The 24380-nt window shown below is 53.0% G+C and overlaps 1 protein-coding gene across 1 annotated transcript; it reads right to left on the bottom strand.

Annotated features, from left to right (window-relative positions):
- Window positions 1–434: 434 nt before the first annotated feature.
- On the bottom strand, window positions 435–22888 carry LOC142599795 (fas-binding factor 1 homolog; the record flags this gene model as incomplete). Its single annotated transcript, XM_075741554.1, has 21 exons — window positions 435–476; window positions 699–884; window positions 1283–1405; window positions 1522–1640; window positions 1940–2079; window positions 2390–2497; window positions 3017–3223; window positions 3670–3770; window positions 3972–4106; window positions 4198–4242; window positions 5223–5281; window positions 5997–6091; window positions 6388–6465; window positions 7132–7524; window positions 7635–7737; window positions 8168–8389; window positions 20370–20489; window positions 21278–21358; window positions 21941–22085; window positions 22227–22277; window positions 22820–22888. Coding segments are annotated over 21 exons (2622 nt in total), but the record flags the coding sequence as incomplete, so codon positions are not given.
- Between the last annotated feature and the right edge of the window lie 1492 nt (window positions 22889–24380).

Raw genomic sequence — 24380 nt, 5'->3', positions numbered from 1 at the left:
TCAAGGGATGGGAGAGATCTGCCCCATCTAGCTCCTCGTGTGTGCCAGTCTGGGGTGCAGAACACCTCCACCAGATACCCAAGCAGTGCCCTCATCCACGCGCCCTTGGGGACCAGGGCCTGGCAGAACTGGGGTTGTACACACACACACACACACACACACACACACTTGCCTTCCCTGGAAAGGATGGAGCCCCTCACCGTGTTGCACACCCTGAAACATGCTCAAGGCATGGCAGTATGTCAGCAATGGAAATATCCAGGCTGAATGGTTCTTTTCCACTCTAGTAGCCCTTAAAAATGCAGCTCTGTTGCGGTGTTTGCGCCACATAGCCCCTCTGGACAGCCCCGGGGGAACAGAACTGCCTCTGGACACATTCTCATGGCATGGGGCCGTTTTGCTTAACCCACCACAGGGGTTTCCTCTCCCCAGACTTAAAACAGAGGCGGCTGCGCCTGGTCTGGCTGCCCAAACTCCTCACAGGCAAAGGGGAGAGACAGAGGTGACTGATGCTTCAGTCAATACCTAAAACAGGCTGAGGGAGGCTGCTCCTGAACAGCCTGATTCTTACCACCTTGAGGGATGGCCCTGTCTTAAACACCTGAAGGCAGCGCTGAACATCTCCCCTGTGGGCAGGACCCATCCATGAGCCTGCCAGGCGGTGCTGGAGGCCACAGGAAGGGGCTCCGCTGTGGTACCTTGGCCCGGCTCACGATGGTGCCCTCTCTCTGGGAGTCCGTCTGCAAAGCTCGGTCCATGTCACGCTCCATCCGCTCCTTGCTCAACTGCTGCCGGGCGTGAAATTCAGCCCACTCGGCCGCCAGCTTCCGTCGCTCCTCCGAGCACTTCTGCATCACTGACTTCTGCTCCTCCAGCAAAGCACTCTGGAGAGCATTGCAAGAGAGGGAGGGAGAAAGCACTAAGTGCCATTCGACACAGGATTTTTCTCCTTTAACCCATCTCTGCCACTAAACCCCACACAACGTCTAGAGGTTGGTTCAAGCCCATGGCGCCTGGAGTGAACCCTGCATGGAGAACTCTGGCCCCACACTCCTCGGGAACCAGCATGCATCATGCAGGCACACAGCAGCCTCTTGCATCCGTGTGCCAGAGGGCTGGTCTGATTGTGATTCCCTGTGCGACCGGGTGCAGGATTGAGGAGGCAGAGGAAGGATGCTGCAGCCCAACAGCCAGCTCTTCCCTCCACCACATGCTGCAGTGCAGCCCCGGTCAGACTCACAGGACGTGTGAAAGACACCTGGAGACGTCTGCCCCACCTCACCTTCGCCCTCTCCAGCTCTGCTCGCTCCATGGAGAGCTGCTGGGTCATGATTCGCCACTGCTCCTCCAACAAGTGCTGCAGCGATTCCGCTTTGGCTTGTTCTGCTGTCGCCCTCCATCGCTCCTAGAGAGACAGACATCATCCACAGGCTCCAGGCCAGGGACCTCCAGTGGGCAGGACGTATGCCCCATACCCAGATGGGAGGGCTGACCTGGGCAGAGGACACAGCACGGGCTCACCTGCTCCAGCAGCCGAGCCTGCTCACCCAGCCTGGCCTCCATTTTGGCAATCACCTCCTGGAGTCTGCTCCGCTCCTCCTCCATGTCCCTCTGCTGCTGTGACAGCCTGTCCTGGAGCACTGGGGAGAGATGGCAGCAGGGCCATGAGCAGCATGAGGTGGGAAACCCCCTCTGTCCACACCATAGTCATGGAAAAGCTGCGTGCATTTGTGCTCATCACTTTCTACACACCCCCAGGACTTCAACTTGTCAGAGGGAGACCCTGAGATGTCCAGTGACCAAGGCAGGCAGGGCTCTGCCAGCCTAGGCTCCCAGCCTCTGGCTGACTCAAAGCCCAACCTTCTCCCTGTTTTCTGGGTCTCCCCAGCCCTGGTGGGGACCCTGCAGACATTTCGACACAGCGGAATAGCAGATGTACCCTTGAGCTGCTTGTCCCGCTGCCGTGCCCCCATGGCCAACTCCTGAGAGGTGGTGTGGTGCATGGCCTCCACCTTGTGTGAGAGGTCGTGCAGGTTGCTGGAGAACTTCTCCATCTGCTCAATGACACCATTCAGAGATCTGCGGAGAGGAACGAGTGGAGGGTCACCCCTGCGGGGGACACTTCATCTCACCGCGATGGAGAGGAGGATGGTGGGGGGCGGGGGGCGAAAGGCTGTGCAGCCCTGCCCCAAACCTCTCTGGCTCATAGCAGAGCAGCAGGAAGATGCTTAGGGGAGTACTGACAGATATTAAACAGCTCAGCATCCCTGGAGGCAGTGGGTGGCAGAGGGAATGGCCGCTGTTGCCATGGTCCAAGGCTGGTTCCCTGTTGGACAGGGAACACCACGGCCAGAGACCAAAGCGGGAATATGCCGCCAGCCATTGGTACCTGGTGTGCGAAGCGGCGCTGGTCACCGCATCGATCTCCTGGTCTTTGAGCCGCTTCAGCCGCTGGAGCTGCTCTTCATGGTCTTTGCGCATCTCCTGGACAGACACCCTGCGGGATGCAGAGGAAGGAGTCCGACACGGGCCCTTGCAAACTGCTGCTCCCCTAACGGGCACCGCGGAAGAGGCTCAGTCACGGGGCTGAGATCCAGGTCCCAGGAGCTGAGCTGGTGTGGTGGTCTGTCACAGGGCAGCCCACTGACAGGCATCCACGTTTGGGATGGACCACATCTGGGGGTTACCAGCTTCTCTACCAAAACCCAATTTCTCATTGACCCAAACTACTGTGGACATCAGTGACTCACTGACCTGAATAAAAGGGATTTGGGGGAGAGAAAACACTGAATTCATCAGCGTTCAAAATACAATGCATTCACTCGGAAATGATGTCTCTAGCCAGAAATTCCTGTGCCCACCTACAAAGCAAACCCCCATTCCAAATGCCACCAAGCTGCCCACAACCTGGTGCTTCTGCAATCCGACTTCTCCTGTCACTGCGTGCCCGTTCCCTGGTTCTTTTGCCAAAGAAGAGGAACTAGCCCCACGTGTGTGCTGCTCGTGCCACTCTCACCTTTGCAGCTCTCGCAGCCGCTCCAGCTCCAGCGCGCTCTGCTGCTCCAGCATGGCCAGTCGCTGCTGGTGTTGCTCCATCAGCTCTGTCCGCGCCTGCTCGGCATCCCGGCTCTGCGACAGCAGCTGAGCTGCCAGCTGCTCCTTCTCCCGCCGCAGCCTCTCCTCCCGCTGCCCATAGGTCTCCTCCACCACCTTCACTCGGCTCCTGCCCGGAGAGGTCAGGGCAAGGAAGAAGTGTTGCTTTCATGGCAATACCCGGCACTCTCCACGCAAAGCGCACACGGGGATTTAGGAGCTGATCGGTGTCGCTGTGTGGGGGGGGAAACTGAGGCACAAGGTGCTTTGCTCTCCACAGTCTGAGCCCTGAACACTACTGCCCAGTGCGGTGCCCTGACTGGGGAGGTGCTGCCAATGGGACTGCTCCCTCCTCCTTGTCACCCCTGGGACAGTGTTGGTGACACCAGACCCCCACCCTGGCTCACCCCTGGGGCTCCTCTCTGCCCCTACCAGGTCCACATCCACAGGGCTCTGTGCCTGCCCGCCCCAGGGATCGATTTGGGAAGTGCCTCACTTATCCCACCCCAGGGGCGATGGGCAGGGCTGTAGGCAAGGATGTGACACAGGAGGGGAGCGCAGGCGAGAGCCTGCTACCTGTGGGCACTCTCGAGGAGATCCAGGTCCTCCTGGTGCCGCTGCTGGAGACTCTCCAGCAACAGTTTGTGCTGCGTCCGCTCCAGCTCCAGCCTCCGGACCTGCTGGGCACCCAGGGAGAAGGTCCTTGTGCCGCCCCAAGGATAGAGCTCCCACAGCAACACTTCGTGGCTGCGGGCATCTCTGGACAGGGAGGTTTCTCCTCCCTCCTTGTCGCCCTGATACTATGTGGAGCAGACATGGCCCCTTCTCCTCCCCCTGGGTCACCCATGGTCCCCCATCCAGCAGGCGATGGGGCTCACCTGGCTCTCCAGCTCTGCTACACGGGCCTGGGCACCAAGCAGCGCTGCCCGACAGCCCGTTGCATCCTCGTAGAGCTGGGCCGTGGGAGCCCCCAGCCTCCTCTCGTGCAGCAGGCCCAGGGCTGGGGACTCTGCCTATGGGGATGGAGAGAAAAGATCGAGGCCCTTCAGGATCAGTGGCTTTGTGGTGTGGCCATCAGCCCCCAAAGGCAGGCGTGTGCCTCACCTGCAGCTGTGGGGCAGCCTGGAGATGCGCCCTGGGTGTGGTAACCTGCGGAGACACAGGGACGCTCTCAGGGAGGTAAAGCCCTGGGGAGAACATCTCCGAGCCTGGGAACAGCGATCCATCCCCACCCTGCTGCAGTCCCTCTTCTACCCTTCTCCAGCCCAACCGCCTTGCTGGCCAGGGTCCCCTCTCCCCAGGCGACACTCAGCAGCCCCTACCCCAGACACGAGCACGCTGGGCTCTTCCTTCCCTGGGGACAGACTCTCAGGCTGAGAGATTTGGGATTGTTCAGCCTGGAGAAAAGGCGGCTCTGGGGAGATCTAATTGCGGCTGACCAGTACCTGAAGGGGCCTACAGGAAAGATGGTGAGGGACTGTTTATCAGGGAGTGTCGTGACAGGACAAGGGCTAAGGGGTTTAAGCTGACGGAGGGTCGATTTAGATTAGATGTTAGAAAGAAATTCTTTACTGTTAGAGTGGTGAGGCACTGGCACAGGTTGCCCAGAGAGGTTGTGGATGCCCCATCCCTGGAAGTGTTTAAGACCAGGCTGGACGAGGCTTTGGGCAATGTGGTCTAGTGGAGGGTGTCCCTGCCCGCAGCAGGCGGGTTGGAACTAGATGATCTTTAAGGTCCCTTCCAACCCAAACCATTCTATGACTCTAGGATTCTACGAATAAGATGACGACTCCTCTGGGAGACAGTGGGTGTCCCGCCACGAGGGCAGGGCGAGGAGGCCCAGCTAGGTAAGAAATGGAGGCTTCAAAGACCAGTCAGGAGCTGGGCTGTAAACGCACATGGTTTACAAAGCATCCACAGCACCCGTGCTTTGGCCTGATAAATACAACTTGGGGCATCTTGGGGCTCTGCAAACACTTTGCTTCTATTTGCTCCTAGAGATGCAAAGCAGGGCACATCCTTCCTATTGCCAAGGGAGCACAGACAGAGTTGGATGCCAGCAAGTTGGAGAGCTTGTGATCACCACCACAACCCTGCATCTCCTGGGGACACGGGACCAGCAGACCTACCGGAGCAAGCGGGGCAAGGCCCTGTGTCTCCTGCTCTCCTGGGAACAAGGCTACGGGGACTGAAAATTGAACAAGTCCATGATTCAGACATGGCAATGGGAACCATCCCCTCCCAGAAGGATGAGGGCCTGGGTCTCCTGGGCAGAGCAAGAAGGGTCCTGCTCTGCTCCAGCAGCTGCTGATGGGGACGGAGGGGTCAGATGGATTTGTCCGTACCCACGCCCCTAGCCCACCCCACCCCACCCATCACGGTGGGATTCTGCTCTGCAGAGTAAGTCTGGGGGCAAAGCCCAGCTCCCCCTCTCTCTCTATTCCCTAGGGAGGAGGCTGGGTCCCCTAAGCCACTTTCAACGGCCTCTGAACTGGTGCAAAGCCTCAGCCCAGGGCAGGAGGGGGTCTTCCAGCGCACAGCACTAGTGGGACGAATGTGGGGGCAGCAGGAGGGAAGGGGGAGAGAGAAGGGACAGCAAGAACTTACACCCACTCATTGCTCAGAGAGAGGGCAAGTCCCTTGCAGCCCTCTGATACCCCAAAGGCAGCACTGTGGAGCTCAGCGTGCCCCAGCACAATGTCCCCACCACAAAATGGGGACGGTGGGATCCTGCAGCTTGGCAGCTCGCTCCGGCTATGGGCGGTCAAAGCCTGGGCAGCATTTACATAGCCCAGGGTGATGCTGTGGCTCCTGCCCCCTTTTTTTTTTTTGGTTTTTTTTTAAGGGCAAGGGGACCCCCTCTGCATACTGCTGCCCAAACTGTACAACCACACAGAACGCACCCAGGGTGCTGGCGTCTCTGGAGGGATCCCCCTTCGCAGCCTCCGACGGGTGAGCTGAGGCTCGTTTCGTGGTGCTGAGCCAGGGGACTGGCTGCCTGCGTGGGCACAGGGACACAAGTGATGCACAGCAGTGTCACAGCTCAGGGAGAGACACAGACATTATCATGCTTGCCATTTCCTTAAGTTTAAAGCTTGGCTGTTCCACCGTGATCAAATAGGCAAAAGCCTGACCATCCTTCAGAGCTGCCTTCCCTCCCAGTTACAGAGGTCCCAGACCAAAGTGATCACTGCTGGCTACCAGCTCTCCCCATTCCCCAACCTCACCCACGGAGCTGCTTTCTGGAGGAAATCTCACCCGTGGAGGATTACTGAAAGGCAAAGGAGGCCTTACCTGGTGCCATCTGTGCTCGCTGCCTTGTCCTGCAGGGCAGCTGCCTGCTGCGGTGCTCCTGTGGAGGTGGCTGGCTGGCTGCAAGCAAAAAAACATCCTATGTGGAAGAGCTGAGGCGGCGATAAAAGACAAGATCCTGTCCCCCAACACCAGTTCCTGCCTGGCAGGTGAAAGCCTGTGTCCCCCTTAACTGCAGCAGGATTCAGCCTTTTGGCTGCCGGGGGAGCAAGGCCACCCCAAAACCTCCACCACCGGCGTTCCTCCCTGCTGCATCTACCCGCTTGCCCCGGGCAGCGGCAGCCCCAGCTAACACACCCTGCCCACGAGACGCGGCTGTTGGGCTGCAATGCGCTTCCGAGTCCCATTCAAATGGCACAAGTCTGAACTTGTGTCCGTGTAAACCCAAACTGGAGGGGGTGGTTTGCTTGGAACGAGGAGGAGCGAAGGGGAATGAAGGCAGGAAGGAGGAGCACAGGGAGCCCGCGGGGTGTGCTGATCCAGGACAGCTCCGTGGGACCCGGGGCAGTGTGTGCAACGTTGGCCACAACTGGAAGGAGAGCCCAGAGGTGTCATGGAACTGCGGGCTGGATCAGCGGGAGAAAGCCCCGTGTTATTGCCCCAACCTGAAACAAGAGAGTGCTTAAAATGGATTCCTTAAATCCGAGTTGAGTGTTTCTGAGAGGTCTTGCTGGAGCTACACATGGAGCAGATGGGAACGTCGCGACCATCAAACCATGCCTTTACCTGACGGGAGAGCAGGGATCCAGCCCTTCACCTGCGGCCTCAGGGGGCTTGGCACTTCTCTCCTGGGCCTTCGCCTGCGCTTGGGCTTTCTTGCGAGACAAGGCAGCGCTCAGCCAGTTCTCCTCGTCCACCGGGCTGGGTTTAGCTGCTGCCTCCTCCACGGCCGGGACCTGGCTGACGGGGCCAGGCTGCCCAGCTGCGGCACGGCTGGGGTAGCTCCCTGCAGGACTGGCCTTTGCTGGAGACAGTGGCTCCGAATCTATCAAATCCTCATCTTTCAAACCCAGCCAGTCACTGGCAGCCTTGCTGGTCCGCACGGGGCTCCTGCTGGCTGGAGGAGGTTTGGAGCGTGGCTCTGGTTTCGGCTCGCTGCTGTTCTCGGCTGAAAACCTGCTGCAAGGAGAGGCACTCGCATACCTGCCCGCAAGAGGACCCCAGGGACCCTGCCAGCTCCACCGCAGGGGCAGCGTGGCTGGAGCAACAGACACCACAGAGCACCATACCTCACAGACTGCCTTCTCCTCAGCCGGCCCTCGGGTGTGGAGGCCACCGTGGGCTGGTATGCTCCAAAGACAAAATTGTCCTCGTCCCAACCCTCTTCCTTTTCTGTTCAGACAAGCGGCCTTGAGTCAGCACCCAGAGGGGCAGCCGGCTGCAAAGACACCAGCCCTCCTCCTCCTCCTCCTCCTCCTCCTCCGCTACAATTCCCACTGGGATTGCTGCCTCTGGGAAATCCCAGCTGGAAACATCTTCCCTGGAAACCCACGAGCAACGTGCCTCCTCAGCGTGGCTGGGAAACGTGTCTTTGTTGGGAATCAAACCACGTCTGAAGGCAACTGAGTTATGGCTCCCAGGCTGCCTCGTGGGCAGAGTAAACCCCTTTTGCATTAGCCACCTTCCCCCCTGGGCTGACTGAGCCCGTTAGCAACCCTGCTCACCACTACAGAGCGCCTATTATTTCCCCTGCAAGGGCATTAGAAATCCATCTCGCTCTCCCAAGCAAATGCGGTCACTGCTGCAGACCTTCCCAGCTCACCTGGCTGGTTTTGGTACTTCTTCTCCAGTTTGAACTCCCTGCGCTCTCCCATGCCTGGCTGCTCCAGGATTTTGGCCACGGAGCCTCGTCCCAACAACTCGTCCAGCTTGGAGCGGGCTGGCCGGAGCTTCTCCCTGTTGGGGACACAGAGGCAGATGGGTTTCTCCGAGAGGCAGGGCTCTTCCTTGTCACACAGCCTTGCCAGGGCGCTCTGGCTCTTGTCTGTGAAACAAGGCTGCTCTTGCCCCTTTCTGGGACCCCTGGAAGCGAGGGGTGCACACGCCTCTCGGGGTGCACGCAGGATGAAGGGAGTCCGCAGGTTCCCGACCAGCTAGGCACCCAACGCTCCACCTCCCTGCATCCCGTTGCCATGGCACCCGGGGCCCTCCTAACCGCCAGCATCCCCGGCCAGCACCCGCCGCGTCCTGAACCCCGCAGCAGCCCGCACCCCCTGCCCGCAGCACTCCCGGTCCCGGTACTGGCGGCATCCCGTTACCTGGAGCGCCGCAGCATCCCCCTGCCCGCAGCACACCGGGCACCCGCCCCGGGGAGGCCGCAGGCCCCGGCTCGCCCGGCCCGGGAAGGCCCGGCCCGGCCCTTCCCTTCCTTCCCTTCCCTTCCCTTCCCTTCCCTTCCCTTCCCTTCCCTTCCCTTCCCTTCCCTTCCCTTCCCTCCCCTCCCCTCCCCTCGCGGGGCGATGGGAAATGTAGTCCCCGCCGGGCTCGGGGGAGGGCCGGGAACCGCAGCCCCCAGCAGCCGCCCGCAGACGGGCCCCGGCGGCCCCGCTACCACCCCCCGGAGCTTGCAGGGGGAGCTCGGGCGGTGCGAGGAGCCCGACGGCTGCGACGACCCCCCGAACACCTCGTCCCCCCCCGTCCCAGCAGGAAGGGCTGAGAGCAGCAGCAGGATTGTCCCGTTTCCCCACGGGGGGGGCCTCGGGAGGCGCCGAGCGGCCCAGGATACCCGGGGGAACGGGGCTTTGGCTACCCCCAGGACGCACCTTCGGAGGCTGCAGGCTGCCTTTGGCACAACCCCCAGCCCCAATCAACTGCACAACAAGCCTTGTTAAGGGCCAATCGACACACAATACCTGACCTTAGTCCCACCTCGCCAAAAAGTATAAATTGGCATTTAGAATCCTCTTTTCTGAGGACGAGAACTCCAACTATCCGGACGGGTCGACGGGCCTGGACCTCTCTCCTCCCCAAGCAGGGACGCTCTCTTTGGTAAGACTTTGCGCCTCCGATTATGGTCGGATGTTACCCCGGGAAAAATATCATTAACAAAGCGCTGAACTATTAACTTGAGCTCAAAATCGTTGCAGTTAGTGCATTTATCAACGGCAATTCCGAACTTTTATATCTGTCGCTTCAATAAATTACCTATTTTTCTTTTCAACTTTGCGAAACTGTTTTCAAGTGAAAGTCCTTAGTGGGGCTCTGACAGGCAAACGTTGACTCTGATAAGTGGCTACACACATAACCCTTTAGACATAAAACCGTTGACCAAGTCTGGGACTAAGACTGGACCTAGCAAATAATCAGCCCCACGGGGATTTCAAGCTCTGTGTGTTTCATTGATCAAGAGTAAGCGCAGTTCTCCTTTCCAGACGGCCAGAAACCAGTTCGAGCCCCAGGTGCCAGCCAGAGGCCGGGCACTGGGGGGTACAGCCCCAAAGAGTTCAGCACAGCCATCACCCCGTCCAGTTTTGCAGAAGAAAACACAGGCTGGGCCCGGCCCCCCCAGGAGAAGCTCTGAACTGCCCCACCTGGCACTGCAGTGTGGCAGAGCCTGCCTGGAGGTGCCCTCTGCATCTGGGACAGGTTAGGAAATGAATTAGAGACTGCTGCTCCAAAGGGGCGAGATTTTAGCAAACCTCAGCACAGCAGGCTCTGCAGCAAAGTGCGCTGGCACTGCTGGAAGTCACTAATTGGGAACACATCAAGTTCAGGTTAAAAAAAAACAACTCCCCCCCCCAAAAAAAAAGGTTGGGCTACAGGATAAAGCCAGTCCTGCTCCTGCCCCGTTTGCTTGTACTCGAGTTGTTACTTCCAGAAAAGCCCGAGGGAAATGTCTGCCTTTGAGATTTTATAACCTGCGGACCCATCGACCAGTGGCTTTAACCATGCGTGCTGCCAGTCCACGTGGGAACATGGGCTCCTTCAAGCCTTCACCAAAAGGCAGCATTTTTAAGAGTACACCATTCAAGTAAGACTGGAAACTATGGTCACAGAGCCCTCATGTCAGCACCCTTCCAGGAGAACAGTGTCTCTTACAAATGTCATTACCTGACACTGAAACCACTCCCACTTGAGGGGAAGAGGCTCAACACTTGTGGAAATGAGAGCCGGAACACTGAGCAATGTGCCACAGACAGCTCTGCTCTCCGCCAGTTTTATTCTTCCTGCGGTTGTGAGCAGCAGAGGCAGGGACAGCTGCCACACAGGTGACACACAAACTCAAAGCAGCCCTGAACCCTGCAGATTAAAAGGAACTGCTCTCCTACTGTAAAAATATAGAAGCTTAGCTATAAGAAAATTTATATTAACTAGAAAGCTGCTTAAGGCCTAGAACTATTTTAAAGCCTATAATCGTGGGAAAGGGGTTTGTAATCAAGGTAATAGCTAACTGACCATGGCAATGTACAATGCTGCTACGTTCCTTGTACAGTCCCTACCCAACCGGACAATAGGCCCGGGAATATTAATCTTATGAAGTAAGTTGTAAGGGACAGGTGTATCCACAGCGAGGATACTGCGCATGCCTGCAAGAAGAGGGTCACCCAGCGGACACGGGTGCGAGACCACTGACGACCACCAGAGACCCCTGAGGACCACCAACTCAAATCACTGAGCATGCGTGATGGGGAGGAGAATAGGGAAATGGATTCCAAGAAATGATTATCATAGGACTGCCTTTTCTCGGAAAAATAATGAATATGTATATTTTGATTCTATGGAACCTGTATGTTGGCGATCACCTGGCATGCACGTTTGGTGGAGCTATTTCCCCCGTGCATCCAGCGCTGCAATAAAGCATACCTAGGGTAACTCACGTCTGGTAGAATTTTTCTTTAACAGATGGCACCCCAGATGGGACCCTAGGACGCAAGAGGAAGAAGCATCAGTTAATTCTCTGGACAAACCCGTGACCAACACTCGTTGCCGGCAAAAATAGGTGAGTTCACCTAAGAGACTTGGACACGGGTCTTTCCAGACGATACTGGGAGTACTCTTGTGTTTAAACTTGCTAAAAGATTTGGTAAGAGGAAAAGAAGTAAGAAATGGGAAATACACCCAGCGTTGAAAGGGGGACGCCCCTTGCTGAGGTTTTGGGAAATTGGAATAAGGTTTATGGGGCACAGACTTTGCAAAAGAAAAGACTGATTGTGTTGTGTCAGGAGGAATGGCCATTCCTAACTCGAACTCGAGGGGGAGGACCTATGGATATTTGGCCTCCCAAGGGAACTTTTAAGCCCCATAAGTTAAAGTTTTTAAGGACTATTTTAGAAGATACTGCAAGTCAAAATATTGATTATTGGTATATTTGGTATGATTGGTCTTGTCAAAGATATAAGCCATCTAAACCACGGGTAAGCCCACTTCCCTCTGCCCCTGAGGCCGAGGAAACTGACCTTCCCCAAGCAGGGATGTTTCCCATGAAACTGGATTACATCCCAAATCCCAGAGCAGGACCAGGAGCTCCTCCTGAAGTTCCTGCAGTGACTGCTGTGATGCGCCACGAACCTTGGAAACAAGGTGATTTGATTATGTGGCAAAGCAAAATGCCAAGATTAAGAGATGGTGCAGAAAAATGTGCGCAAATGCTATCTGGAATAGTCACTGATTAGACACCTAATTGGAGTGACATGAAAACTTTGTTAAGAGAACTATTCCAGATGGATGAGCGAGATAAAATTTTTCAAAAGGACCGAGAAATTGCTCAGAGGGGTCAAGGATTAAATCCCTGGCCCACTGAGGACCCTAACTGGAATTTAGCCACAACCGATGGAATGCAAGCTTATCGGGCAGCCATCGGACAGTTATTGGAGGCCATACGGCAATGTGGCGAAAGAGTTACAAATTGGACAAAGGTCCTTGAATGCAGACCAAAACCCTGATGAACACCCCAGCGATTATTGGATAAGATTGAAAACTACCTTGTTGAAATATGGGGGAATGACTAGAGAAAATTTTCAAGAACCATTGGCTAGTAGTGTATTTGTGGAGCAGTCTTCTGATATAAATAAGTATTTTAAAAAGCACATGCCTGGGTGGCAAGGGGAAACCCTGACTAAAATCCTGAGTATTGCTGCATTTGTTTTTGATGGTAGAGATGAAGAAAAACAAAAGAGAGAGAACGAGAGAAATAAACAGGAAAGAAAACGAGAGCGACAGGAAAAAGAGAGAGAAATTAGTTTGTTGGCTGCAGCAATTACACAGAATTATCAATCAAGAGGAAGGGGCAGAGGAATTTCAAGGGGAACGCCAAGAGGAAGGGGACGTGGGGGAAGGGCTCCCTTTCTTTCTTCTCTTAACCAATCTAATCCTAATACTTTAGAGTGTTTTTATTGTGGGAATATAGGACATATCCAGCGGGAGTGCCCACTCCTCCCAGTAAGTGCTGGACGAGGATCAAATCCACCGTATCCACCGCGCCCTCACTCACAATAGAAAATTAATGAGCTGAATTCCATGCTTACCGAAGGACTGCGAAAATGTCGAATGAAGGAGTGAAGGTAAATGAGTATGGACAAATTACTGCAAAGGTAAACGGACTTTTTGTTGAATTTTTAGTAGACACAGGAGCAACTTTGTCCCTTTTGAATTACGCACTCCCACAAACATTGCTTTCTAAAGAGAAGGTACTTAGAAGAGGGGTTGTTGGACAAGAAATAAAATCTCTTTCAACCCCACTTCCAATTATCATTGCAGAGAAAATGGTATGGGGAAGATTTGTGATATCTCCAAATTCACCTGTGTCTTTGCTAGGACGTGATCTTTTGCAGGAATTTGGTACTCAAATACTCCTTGCTCCGGCGGGAATCAAGTTAATAATCATGGGATCAGAAATTGTGCAAATTCCACAAGAAGAAGAATCAGCTTTTAAAATTCCAAAAGGACTTGAAGCAGTTCCCCGGGAACTATGGAGCAGCTCTGGTGATGATATAGGATTATTGTTATCTGCAGAACCGGTAATAATTAAAACAAAAGGAGGGTCAGCTCCATCAATTAAACAGTACCCGATTGCAGATGAGGCTATCCCAAGTATTCAAAAGCAGATTGTAGTTTTCTTAGAAAAAGGAATACTCAAGGAATGTCAAAGTCCATAGAATACTCCAATCTTGCCAGTAAGTAAACATCGATTAAAGATGGGGATCCAGAATATAGATTTGTTCAAGATCTCCGTGCAGTAAATGAGCATGTCATTTCCCCACACCCTGTTGTCCCTGACCCAGATTTAATTCTTACCCAAATACCTGTATGGGCACAATATTTGATCATTTTGGATTTCACAGGAGCATTTTTCAGGATACCTATTCAGGGGGACGGGGAGTGGGGGTTACGGTCAGTTCATCATGCGGTGTTTCTGCCGCTTCTTCATCCTCAGGGGGAGGACTCCTCTCATCATTCCCCTGCTCCAGCATGGAGTCCCTCTCACGGGAGACAGTCCTTCACGGCCTTCTCCAACGTGAGTCTCCTCCACGGGGTGCAGACCGTCAGGAGCAAACTGCTCCAGCGTGGGTCCCCCACGGGGTCACAAGTCCTGTCAGCAAACCTGCCTCTGGCGTGGGCTCCTTCTCTCCACGGCTCCACAGGTCCTGCCAGGAGCTTGCTCCAGCGCGGGCTTCCCACGGGGTCACAGCCTCCTTCAGGTGTCTCCACCTGCTCCGGCGTGGGGTCCTCCACAGGGCTGCAGGTGGAATCTCTACACCCCCTCATCCTCCCTCCATGGGCTGCAGGGGAACAGCCTGCTTCACCATGGTCTTCACCACGGGCTGCAGGGGGAATCTTGCTCCGGCGCCTGGAGCACCTCCTCCCCCTCCTTCTTCACTGACCTTGGTGTCTGCAGATGTTCTTACATCTTCTCACTCCTCTCTCTGGCTGCAAAAGCGCTCTCTAACTGTTTTTGTCTTTCTTAAATATGTTATCACAGAGGCGCTGATTGGCTTGGCCTTGGCCAGCGGCGGGTCCGTCTTGGAGCCGGCTGGCATTGGCTCTATCAGACACAGGGATAGCTTCTAGCAGCTTCTCACAGAAGCCACCCCTGTAGCCCCCCCGCTACCAAAACCTTGCCACGCAAAACCAACACATTCCACCCCTCGCCTCTGTGAATCACATATTTAAGAATTACCATTAAAATATACATTCAACACAAAACTTCACAAACACTAATCACATCAACAAAGGAAAAGAAAAAAGAATTCCACACACCAACATCAAAACAACACTATCACAACACCAAACAGGAGTGGACAATCTACACACAAAATCTACCTCTACTCCCTTCACCACTATATCACTCTCAAGTTACGTTCAGTCAATGTTTTGCCCGTTACCTCTTCCAATTACTATCCTTATCTCGATTTTCTCGAGCCCCACGTTGGGCGCCAAAAAAGACTGTGGTGGGTTGACCCTGGCTGAGGGCCAGGTGCCCACCAGAGCCGCTCTATCACTCCCCTCTTTCATTAGACAGGGGAGAAAAGGTACAATGAAAAAAACTTACGGGTCGAGATAAGGACAGGGAGAGATCATTCTCTAATTATCATCATGAGCAAAACAGACCGAACTTAGAGAGGGAATTCATCTTATTTATTACTAAGCAAAACAGAGTAAAGGAATGAGAAATAAAACCAAATCTTAAAAACACCTCCCCCCACCCCTCCCATCTTCCCGGGCTCAACTTCACTCCCGGCTTCAACCTCCGCCCCCCCCAGCGGCACAGGGGGACGGGGAGTGGGGGTTACGGTCAGTTCATCATGCGGTGTTTCTGCCGCTTCTTCATCCTCAGGGGGAGGACTCCTCTCATCATTCCCCTGCTCCAGCATGGAGTCCCTCTCACGGGAGACAGTCCTTCACGGCCTTCTCCAACGTGAGTCTCCTCCACGGGGTGCAGACCTTCAGGAGCAAACTGCTCCAGCGTGGGTCCCCCACGGGGTCACAAGTCCTGTCAGCAAACCTGCCCTGGCGTGGGCTCCTTTCTCCACGGCTCCACAGGTCCTGCCAGGAGCTTGCTCCAGCGCGGGCTTCCCACGGGGTCACAGCCTCCTTCAGGTGTCTCCACCTGCTCCGGCGTGGGGTCCTCCACGGGCTGCAGGTGGAATCTCTACACCCCCTCATCCTCCCTCCATGGGCTGCAGGGGAACAGCCTGCTTCACCATGGTCTTCACCACGGGCTGCAGGGGGATCTTGCTCCGGCGCCTGGAGCACCTCCTCCCCCTCCTTCTTCACTGACCTTGGTGTCTGCAGATGTTCTTACATCTTCTCACTCCTCTCTCTGGCTGCAAAAGCGCTCTCTAACTGTTTTTGTCTTTCTTAAATATGTTATCACAGAGGCGCTGATTGGCTTGGCCTTGGCCAGCGGCGGGTCCGTCTTGGAGCCGGCTGGCATTGGCTCTATCAGACACAGGGATAGCTTCTAGCAGCTTCTCACAGAAGCCACCCCTGTAGCCCCCCCGCTACCAAAACCTTGCCACGCAAAACCAACACACTATTGCTGAAGAAAGTCAATTCATTTTTGCCTTCACTTGGCAAGGGAAACAGTTGACTTGGACACGCTTGCCACAAGGGTTTACTAGTTCACCAACCATCTTTTCTCAAATTCTCAGAAACGATCTAAGAGACTTAAAATTTCCTGGGGGTTCTGTTTTGATTCAATATGTTGATGATTTGTTACTAGCAAGCCATATGGCTGAAGATTGTGTGCGGGATAGTGAATATTTGTGCATCCACCTTGCAAAAAAGGGTCACCGTGCATCTCTATCCAAAGTGCAACTCTGTCAACACCAGGTAAAGTATCTGGGGTTTATTCTTAAACCAGGGAGGAGAGAAGTAGATCCAGAACGGGTAAGAGCTCTACAAGAAATTCCCAGACCAGTAACAAAGAAACAATTCAGGGGATTTTTAGGACAAGTAGGTTATTGTAGGCCATGGATTCCTGGATAGAGTGAAATAGCGAAACCTCTTAATGAGGCAACAAAAAATGAGCAAGTGGAACCACTAGCTTGGGGTCCTGAACAAGAAAAAGCTTTTTGTGCATTAAAGGAAGCATTAATGCAAGCTCCAGCTTTGGGGCTTCCAGACTATTCTAATCCCTTTAAACTTTATTGCACAGAAAACAAAGGAACAGCAAATGGAGTTTTAGTTCAAACTTTAGGGCCACATGAAAGCCCTATCACCTATTATTCTTGCACATTAGATTCAGTAGCAAGAGGAACTCCGTTTTGCATAAGAGCTGTGGCTACCGCTGCTGAGTTAGTAGAAAAAAGCCGGAACATAGTCTTGGGACATCCCCTAGTAGTCTGTGTGCCACGTGACGTTGAAATATGATTGAAACAATATGCCGAGAAAGCACTTTCTCCACAAAGAGCCCATAAATATGAACTAATACTGTTGCTTGCTGACAATTTCAGATTGGAAAGATGTAACACTTTGAATCCTGCCACCTTAATGCCACTGCCCACGGATGGAGAAAAGGATGAACATGATTGTGAACAGGTGATCAAAGTGACGAGCAAACCACGAGACGACCTACGAGATCAACCTTTGGATAACCCAGATATGAACTTGTTTACCGACGGTTCCTCCTATTATGAAGAAGGATGGAAATGTACTGGGTTTGCTGTTACCACGGAAAGGAAGGTATTGTTAGCAGGACCTTTGCCTCCCACTTTAGGTGCTCAAGGCGCAGAGATCGTCGCCCTCACGAAAGCTGCACAATATGCGATCGGAATACGGGTTAATTTGTATACTGACTCTAAGTACGCGTTTGGAGTGTGTCATGCTACAGGTATGCTGTGGAGAGAAAGGGGGTTTCTCACGTCAGCAGGTGAAACGATCGCCCATGGACAGCAGATTCAAGAACTTTTGGAGGCGATCCAATTACCATCTGAACTAGCAGTAATATATATTAAAGCACACACCAACCAAGAGAATCAATTGGCAAAAGGGAATGCGCTCGCGGTCCAGGCTGCAAAAGCGGCAGCCCGACAAGTCATCTTTGCAATGACACTGACCCATCAAGGAGAGCTCGACCGGGAATTGCCAGACACGCAAAAGCTGTTTGAGGAACTTTCCGAGGAAGACAGCCAGCTCTGGGAGAAGCTGGGAGCCGAACAGCAGAATGGACAATGGACTCTAGGGGGTAAACCGTTACTCCCAAAAAGGTATTTAATACCAATTGCGCGATGGCACCATGAGAAAACCCATGGTGGACCTGAGAATATAGCTTTGAGAGTACAGAGACTGTGGGCAGCACCAGGGATTTATGCTGCTATTAAGAGAGTTTGTGAAGGGTGTCGACTGTGCAAACAGTATGCCTCTCTGAAAATCAAGGCACCAGCAGGAAAGCGACCTCCAGCAACATATCCTTTTCAAAAACTACAAATTGACTACGCGGAGATGCCTAGGGCTATGGGATACGCTTATTTACTTGTGATCATTGATCAGCTTTCGGGCTGGGTGGAGGCTTTGCCAACTCGAAAGAATGACTCAAAAGCGGTGGTTAAAGCTCTGTGAAAAGAGATAATACCTAGGTACGGAGTTCCTGAAATAATTGACTCGGACAGGGGAGCACATTTCTCTGCCGCAATTTTAGTGCAAATTTATCATTCATTAAATACCAAGATGCAATTGCACACACCTTATCATCCACAATCGTCAGGACAAGTAGAAAGGATGAATAGGACGATCAAAGACAAATTAGTTAAGACTTGTGAACAAACTGGCTTGAAGTGGCCAGAAGCATTAAATTTAGTACTTTGGGACATTAGAAATACACCAAGGCAACCAGTAGGTGTATCTCCAGCAGAAGTTTTATTTGGGAGAATTTTAGCAGTACCTGGAACTTCTATTCCAGCAAAAACAAGCCTTTTGGATGGAGATGAAGGAGGTAACTCAATATTTATTGTATTTGCAAAATTCTCTTATGCAATTATGAAATCATGCTTATTGGTATCAAGGGATAACACCTGAAATTCAGGTACATATGTATAATAGTGATTTTTCAATGTTGCATAACCTGTTTTTCTAGTATAGTAGCAAAATTACAAGGAGCTTGGAGATATAAATAATTGCAGGGATGCAATGAAAACAAAAGGAGGGAATTGTAAAAATATAGAAGCTTAGCTATAAGAAAACTTATATTAACTAGAAAGCTGCTTAAGGCCTAGAACTATTTTAAAGCCTATAATCGTGGGAAAGGGGTTTGTAATCAAGGTAATATCTAACTGACCATGGCAATGTACAATGCTGCTACGTTCCTTGTACAGTCCCTACCCAACCGGACAATAGGCCCGGGAATATTAATCTTATGAAGTAAGTTGTAAGGGACAGGTGCACCCACAGCAAGGGTACTGCGCATGCCCACACAAAGAGGGTCACCCAGCGGACACGGGTGCGAGACCACTGACGACCACCAGAGACCCTTGAGGACCACCGACTCAAATCACTGAGCATGCGTGACAGGGAGGAGAATATGGAAATGGATTCTAAGACATGATTATCATAGGACTGCCTTTTCTGAGAAAGATGATGACTATGTATGTTTTGATCCCACATAACCTGTGTGTTGGTGATCACCTGGCATGCACGTTGGGTGGAGCTATCCCCCGTGCATCCAGCGCTGCAATAAAGAATGCCTGCCTTTGAACACTACATTGGTGTTACGAGGTTTATTCCCGGATTTCGGTGACAACGGGCCCAACATCCTCGCTGAAATCTATGGGGCAGTCTTGCTTGAAGAGGAGAAAGACGAAGCGATGGCAGCCGGTTCCCATGGCAGGGAAGGGGGGCACGTAATGACAGATCTCCTTGCCCGACTTGATGTCGTTGCCTGGGATGTTCGTCCTGAACACAAAGAAATTGACTTCACTACGGATCACTCACTTCCCCACATCAGGACCAGCAGACTCACCCAGGACTGCGAATCACTCTGTGCTGCACTTCGACGTGACTTATGCCCGTTTGACAAGCAAACGGGTAGTAGAGGCTGCTTTCACTGGAAGAAAAATCACGCCCAGCGTTTTGAATGCCGAACAGCAGCAGCAACGCCTGGAACTACTGCATCCAGAACACAGGGGTAAAGACGCTAATGGCAGGAGCACCAGAGAAAGCCACGGTTTGTTGCCGTAGCAAACAGTTCTTTCCCAAGCTCTGTTGGAGGAGTTCCTGCCCTCTCCGCCTGGGCTTTTCCCCGAGCCAAGCAGCGCACAGCTCTGATGTGCAGTACTCACACCAGCCAGTGGAGGTACTCCGAGTTCGCGTCTCGTAAATGCCCATCTGCAACGGAGAAAAACAACTTTGTGACAACCTGGTGTTGTGACGTTGCTGGGTGTCACTAACACTGGGGTTTCCAGCTCTGGCTGACACCAGGAGCTTTTTTAGCTTTGCAAGTTTCCAGTCAGATCATTCCTGCCCCTCTTTGCCCAAAGTCCTTGCTCCACCAACACACCTTAGTCCCTGCCCTAACCCACCAGCTGCTACTTGTGCCCAGAGTGGATTTATCAGGGTGAAAGATGATTTTAGGGGACTATCAGACCCATGATCACCCCTGCTGCAGGAACAAGAGGGATGAGTGCCTGTAACACAGCTGCAGTGCAGCCAGATCCCACTCAGAGGTGCCCCAGCTGTGATTTGGCGTGGACCAGCGATGCTCTCAGCCACCCAAACCCTGACCCAGAAAACTTGTTCTCATTTGGCAACGTGCAGAACAGGCTGGGTGAGGTCAAAGTTAAGATTTGAGCCGCCATTCCCAGAAAGGAAAGGTCAGTTCCGTAACCTGTGGCACGCTGGAAATATCAAGCACTCGCTGAGTTGTAGCACAATTAACCCCATCGCCAAGTTGCTCTACAAATGACCATGCTGTTTAATAAGAGATTGGACTAGGTGGCTTTCAATTTAATCAGTTTGGACCTCACACAAACTAATCCAGGCTGCCGATACGTTTAATACAAAGAGGATGCATTGAGCAACCCTGCTCTTACCTTTCTCTTTACTCTGTTCTGGTTTTTTCTCAGAGCTGCTTTTAGTGCCTGTTGGAGCTGGCTTCTTGGGAGCATCCTGCTCCTCATCAGATAAAAGTCCTGCCAAAGGATCATCTAGATCTGGGAGTTACCCCATAGGGGCAGGAAAGGAGAATAATAATAGTAAAACCAAACCAAACTAACGTTATTTAGAACAGTTCTGCACTAAGCCAAGCACTGTCCCCCACCACATCGACATGGGGACAGGAGACTGGATCTGCCCAAAGCCATGAATGCACATTCTGCAGGGACCTGGGATGCCCTTAAGTCTCCCTGAACTTCAAACACTCAAGAATTAAATTTCTGTTCAGTTTTTCCACGTTTTCTTTCTTCTAGAAAAAATAACTCAACATTTGGGTGCTTTAACGCTTGAACACTGTTTAGGCAAAGAAAAAGGGGAGAAGAAAGCCCACCTAAATCACCTAAAGCCCATTAGTGATTTTCACAGATGCTGACCTTGGTTAAAGCACAGGCTTTGACAACCAGATCTCAGCTGTGCCAGGAAACCCCATTTGGAAGCTGGACAGAATCCCCACCCCCCACCCCCCCCACCCCCCCCCCCCCCGACACAAGGGCTCCCAGGGGTTACAGACAGTCACTAAATCCAAAGCACATGTGAAAATGCAAATGCCCCCAGGAATCATCTCCCAGCCTGTCCTGGGGAGGACCTCAAATGCAGACGTGTCATTTTTTCCTTCGGTCACCTCTGAAGGATTAGATTTGCACTGGCATCGTAGGGGTGAAGGACTCTCTATCTCATTAACCAGCCAAGCCTTTGGCTAACAGAAGAGTCAAAATAAAGGCAAAGAGCAAGACCAGGTCCTCGGTCGCCTCGTGCATCTACATGCTGAAGTGAAGTGACATCCTACCGTCAAAGTTAAATTTCTTGTACTGTTGGGAAGCAGGAGGGGATGAGAGTGGCTTCTTCTCCATCACAGGTACAGGCTCTCCTAGAAAGAGACGTCACAGCTCTCAGAGACAAGGTGCTGCAGAGATGCCCCTCTCCCACCCCAGCTGAAGGTGACTTTTCTGGTGGCAGCCCCCTAAAAGCACATATTGCGACACACAGTGCCCCCCCCCGCAGCCTTACGGGGTGGGAATCTCTCTGGAGGGGTCTCCTTGCAAGCAGAGGAGGAGAAAAGGGCCTTGGGAAGAGCAGGGCAGTTTGGGGACTGGCATGTCTTAAATGCCACCCCTCTGGCTCTCCTTCCATGCAGATCAGGCAGATCCCTGGTCTTTGACCTGCACCAGGGAACGGCCAAATGGTGTTCGGTGGGAGGCAGCAGCGCGGCCGTTGCTGCTGCTGCTACCTGTGTTGTTACCACAGCACGACAAGAGGCCAGGCCAGGGATCTCCCAAGCGAGAACACATGGACAGAGTAACACTCTGTGTCTAGGACAGCCCCAAAAAGGATCAGGAAAAGGATTTTAGGGAACAAATCCACTTTTTGTTCCCTATCCCAGAAGAAAATACCCCCTGCTCGTTTGGAACCAGGGGGTTCTATGAAAAGAAGAGCAGAATCTCCTTTTTACCTTTCTCAGGAGCTAGTGGCTTCCCTGCGGTTTTTACTGCTCCTCCTGAGGAGTCACATTTCCCAGGACCTTTCACACTTGTCTTCCCTGGCCCAGAACTGGGTTTTGATATTCCCAGGAGATCAGCTTCCATGGCGTCCATGTCCTGGAAAGCGACAGGACTGAGGACGGGAGCAGGGTGAGCACTGCTAATGCCTCAGCGCTGCTTCTGCCTTTGGAAGCTGGTGCTGGAGGTCGTGGCTGCAGCTGCATGTGGGGCTGAGATGAAGGATATCTCTGCACTTACCTTCAGGGTCTGCAGCAGAGCTTGCAGGTCTGCGTCGGAGGCACTGGATCCCTGTGTGCCAAGGAGGGCAGAGATCAGAGACAAGCAGACTTTGGAAACTCCTCACCCCTTGCTTCCACGCTCTGGCCCCTGGTTTTCCTCATATTATGGAATGGAAGAATACATGCCCAACTCCTCCTGGTGTCCCCCTCACTGGAAACCCCCTGTGCCTCGATTCCTTTGCTGAGATCCTGCTGCTTCTGGGAGAAGCATCAGGGACACCCAGGCCATTGCTTGGGTAAGGGTCCTTCCTACACCACTTTATCCGAAGCACCGCCAGGAAGGCTGGGCTGCAGCACAACGTGCCCCCCTGGCTTTGCTCTGTCTCATCCAGGGCACCTGGAAACCCTCCTCCCACCATCCACTCACTCCCCCGTCCCCTCTTCCCCACCCCACAGTGATGCCAGAGAGGGGTTACCGCTTCAACCAGACTTCATGGTTCATCCCCGACTAGCCCACTGCTGACTTGGATGGGGTGACACCAGGGACAAGCCTGGCCTGGCTCAGTCCCAGCCCTAAGGACACCCCAGCTCTCTCCCAAAACTTGGGCTCACCTCTGCAGCTTTGATGTCCTCTCCAGGGAGTTTGCTGAAGAAATCGTCCTCTAGAAAGGCCCTGTGACACAAGCCCGCGGGTTAGCAGCACCACACATGAGCTCTGCACACTCGCTCAGAGAGACAGTGGCAGGAGGGGGAGCCCACAGAACACCCTGCCGGGCTACTCCCAAGGCCATCAGTCCATCAAAGCCCTGTCTGCACAAGCCCGGAGGAGCGTGTGGGTGTGCAATGGCAGACACCCAGATCCAAGCGAGGAGGAACAGCCACCTTGTCTGGGCCTCTCCCAGGGCTGTGCGTCCCATCAGAGCCCTCAGCCCCAGCAGCCGGGTGGGAAACCTATCTGGAGGATTCATCGGGGGCAGCTCTGCATATCACCTTTCGGACTAGGGGGTTCCTGCCCAGCAGTGGGGCATTTTGTGGGATGCAGGGGAAAAGCAGTTCACCCAGGACTGAAGGGATCTTAAGGGCAGGCAACACGGGAGGCGTTCAGGTGATTTTGGGAGGAACAAGAGTAGGAAAATAGAGGGGCAAGGGGATAAAACGGGCCAGTCACATGTCAATAGTTTGCTGGTCAGTACTGCCTGTGCCCTGCGTCTGGTCACCTGCCTGACCATCAGACTATCAGAACTTGAATGAGAGATGATTTATGCAATCTCCAGTGCGGGCGTTATCTTGTATGTGTTACGCAGCCTGTGTACGACTTAATGACTGGCAATGGAGACCTACAAAAAGGTTCAAGCTAGATGTCCAGGTGTTAATGAGCACTGGGGTGATCTTGTTCCTACCCAGGATCAGGCCAGCGAACAGTCCGTGGCCTGGTTTTCGGCCTGTTGTTCAGCCTGTCATTAGTTCAGACCTAGCCTGTGGCTCCCAGGTGCGTACCTCGGTGCCCAGACCTCCTGGTAGAGCAGTGAGAAAACACCTGGAGCCACGGCAGGAGTCCAGCGAGAGGCTGACCTAAAGAAGCCAAGGTAGAGCAAGGCATTAACAAAAGGAAACGACCAAGTGTGCCGAGGACATTTGACTGGTAAGGGAGGACAGCTGACTCATTTGGAGATCTAGTTAGGAGAATATCAAGTCAAGGCTTTAATAAGAGCAGCTTTAATCCAAGGTATGGGCCGTCTAGAGGGAGGAACTGTATGGCTTGGTTCAAGTGTGTGGATCTCGAGGTGTTGGGCAGGAGAGACTTGTAGAAGAAAGTAATTCTAAATAGTATGTTGAAAGGGAAATAAGAGTATGGGGCAGTTCCTTTGTGATCAAAGTGATAACTCTGGAATTCTAAATTGGGAAAAAACTAAAATATACTTTTAGAATGAAAAGCGGGCCAAGAAGGAGTGAGGAAAGTGTGTTAGTGTAAAGAAAGTGAGTGGAACAAGGGGAAGGACTAGAGGAGCAGAAAAGCTCATGCCTTTGTGACAGGAGTGTTGGAGAACCACGGACTGGGCAGAGTAGTGATGCCAAAATAATTTGTCACTTTTCCATGTGCTGTCTAGGTATCTTGTGTAACTTCTCTTGCATTCAGAAAGCAGTGCGACATTTTAGGGGGAAGAAATAAAGC

The sequence above is a fragment of the Balearica regulorum genome, unplaced genomic scaffold (assembly GCF_011004875.1).
Source record: "Balearica regulorum gibbericeps isolate bBalReg1 unplaced genomic scaffold, bBalReg1.pri scaffold_34_arrow_ctg1, whole genome shotgun sequence".
NCBI classification, from domain to species: Eukaryota; Metazoa; Chordata; class Aves; order Gruiformes; family Gruidae; genus Balearica; species Balearica regulorum.
This window is presented reverse-complemented; position numbering and strand designations above follow the sequence as displayed.